The sequence below is a fragment of the Watersipora subatra genome, chromosome 1, assembly GCF_963576615.1.
Source record: "Watersipora subatra chromosome 1, tzWatSuba1.1, whole genome shotgun sequence".
NCBI lineage: Eukaryota > Metazoa > Bryozoa > Gymnolaemata > Cheilostomatida > Watersiporidae > Watersipora > Watersipora subatra.
The window spans coordinates 75,654,620-75,657,170 of NC_088708.1; the positions used below are offsets into that span (position 1 = coordinate 75,654,620).

At 41.3% G+C, this 2,551-nt stretch overlaps 1 protein-coding gene across 2 annotated transcripts; it reads right to left on the reverse strand.

Annotated features, from left to right (window-relative positions):
- Positions 1-2,551, reverse strand: LOC137398280 (forkhead box protein C2-B-like). Of its 2 annotated transcripts, none has more exons than XM_068084393.1 (2): positions 1,751-2,551; positions 1-1,044 (listed from the first exon to the last, which is right to left on the reverse strand). In XM_068084393.1, the coding sequence occupies exons 1-2, from the start codon at positions 2,520-2,522 to the stop codon at positions 716-718; spliced, it is 1,101 nt and encodes a 366-aa protein (XP_067940494.1). In that variant the 5' UTR covers positions 2,523-2,551; the 3' UTR covers positions 1-715. The 2 variants fall into 2 exon arrangements, with proteins under 2 accessions (XP_067940494.1, XP_067940490.1); XM_068084389.1 differs by having other exon boundaries at positions 1-1,128.

Here is a 2,551-nt window from a genome sequence, read left to right on the forward strand (position 1 = left end):
TTCGCTAGGCAAGGTCTTGTTTTATTTTATGGCATCAATGCGGCAGCGGGCTTACATGCAATAACTCTATGTAAACCTCTGCATATTTAAAATGCCTAAATGTGATGGCACTAACCTTCGAAGAATAAATAAATAAAAACCTGCTACAAGTAATTCTATGCATAATATTACAAAAATTGGTTTTGAGATTAAAATTAAGAAGATGGTTGGTTCACCCGAGCCGGTATTGCATACAGACTGCAATACAAGGAAGCCGTAACAGACTGCCCAAGATAAAAATTATGATACAGTAAATATGTGATTCAAGTACAAAAATATATAAATATTTACTATTTACTTAAATAGTCCTACAATTCTTTGGCATTTTGATTGTAATATTGGGAGTGTCGGAAAAATTATACAAAAAAAAGATGAGGTCTGTACAGCTCTTATCTTTGGTATTCAAGAAAGAGACAAGGCTGGGATTGTTAGCAGCGCTGCCAGGCGGTAGTAGTAGTCGCCGTCAGGTAATAGTAGTTACTGATTGCTACAGTCTTGGTTTACTAATGAACTAGTGATATGTGATAGCTGAGGCAAGCACACTTTGTTTAAAGCTTATGACATTGAAATCTTAAGTCTGAATGATCATCTAAAAGGGCATCTCATTTCGTAAAAATATGGTAGAAAATTCAAAATTGTACACAGTCAGTGCGGAAGACAGGGGATGAAGGAGTTCCTAATATTTACAGTCATAACCATACGGTTTATACGTGTCTCGAAATGCTGGGTTAGGCTGCGGGCATGTCGGAGATCTGTTGTCGAATCTCGGAGGTTGTTGATAGTCTATAGGAGATGTCTGGGGCAACTCTGGATTGTACCAAGTTCTGGTACTATAAATGTCATCTACTACAGGAACGGCAGCGGTATGAGGGAAGACATTCTGTGGTACGGTAGTGCTGGCTGGGTATGGTTGACTTACTATGGGTTGGTTACAGCTTGGACGGTAAATATCAGGACGAGACGCGGCAGCACCAGTAGGATAGCCTCCGGCAGCTAGCACACTTCCTGTAATAAGATTGTCTACTGTGAAATTGGGCATGGTGATAGGTGGTGGCTCTGCAGGATCTTGCGGGATAGGCAAAGCCGTCCCTACAACAAAAATGCCAGAAAGCGTAAAAATAAGCCTAGAGAACTGTGCCGCTCCCAGGCAGAGGCTTTGACTAAGGCAGGGGTAGAAAGTGAAAGCTATGCAAAAAGGATTTGGCAAGCCTTCATTTCAACCAGTGGGAAGCGAGTGACACGCCAACAAACATTCCTATTTATTCAATACAATGTTTGTTTGCACAGATCCTGTATGATCAGCATAAAAAAACTCTTATCTACATGTACGAGTATTTGTTGACTCTAGAAAGGTGCCGATCACTTCAAACAAACAATCCTTTACAAAAAGAGAATAAATACTAATTTTTAAATAAATCTGAAAACAAACAAAGTTCCGGCCACTGATCTTTACCAGAAACTGAAATTGAATTCTTCTGCAAACTTCCATTGAGTTATGAGATGAACCTGGGCTCAAGTCAGTTAGGAGCTTGAACCGTGGGATTACTTAACAAACTTGATGCTCAAGTCAGTTAGGAGCTTGAACAGTGGGATTACTTAACAAACTTGATGCTCAAAGTCAGTTAGGAGCTTGAACAGTGTGGTTACCTAACAAATTTGATGAAAACAGACACTGTTTGAAAAGGAAACGGCTATGAAAACCTTAACTTACCTCTCTGCTCTGATGATTTTTGCCAGATGTGTGCATGATGCTGGCTTGGTGATTGGTCCAGATTCGGTTCCTGTTTGACTACTTCTGCTGCTGGCTCTGAATTCTCTGGAATTTTGTCAGAACTACTGATGTCACTTTGGTCATCATCTTTAATACCGTCTTTCGAATCGTCTAACATCAATTCTTTTGAATTCTTTTCTTTAGTTTTTTTAAATCTTCGCCGACGTCGCAAATAGCTACCGTTGTCAAACATGTTAATGCTTTCTGGGTCGAGTGACCAGTAGCTACCTTTGCCCGGTTTTTTGTCATCTCTCGCGACTTTTACGAAACACTCATTCAAGCTCAAGTTGTGGCGTATTGAGTTTTGCCAGCCTTGCTTATTTTCTCTGTAATAAGGAAACCTGTCCATAATAAACTGATATATGCCATTGAGGGTGACTTTCTTCTCCTTCGAGCTTTGTATCGCCATGGCGATAAGTGCGATGTAGCTATACGGAGGCTTGACCATGTCCTTACCGGATTGCTGATGCATATGGTAAGGAGAATAATGCATTGCCCGACCTCCTGCCATCCCATAATGCTCCTGGCGTCCAAGCATCCCAGACATGACTGCTCCATACGCAGGGTTTCCACATGTGTAGTAATTCATACTGTTCATATATTCCTGGTTGGCTAACGCTGCTGGCATCATTGTCATAGATCTGTTCTGCGGATCGGCTGTTGGGTATCGAGCAGTTAAGGGAGCACAGCTCGGCTGCATTACACTGCACATTACAAGAGCACCTTTGCTTTGCTTGTACG

Bases quoted from the DNA above. Each gene is read 5' to 3' on its own strand.
- LOC137398280 (XM_068084389.1), bottom strand. From the start codon at position 2,522: ATGTGCAGTGTAATGCAGCCGAGCTGTGCTCCCTTAACTGCTCGATAC. The intron at 1,129-1,750 runs GTAAGTTAAGGT...TTTTTGTTGTAG, and splicing joins AAAATCATCAGAGCAGAGAG to GGACGGCTTTGCCTATCCCG.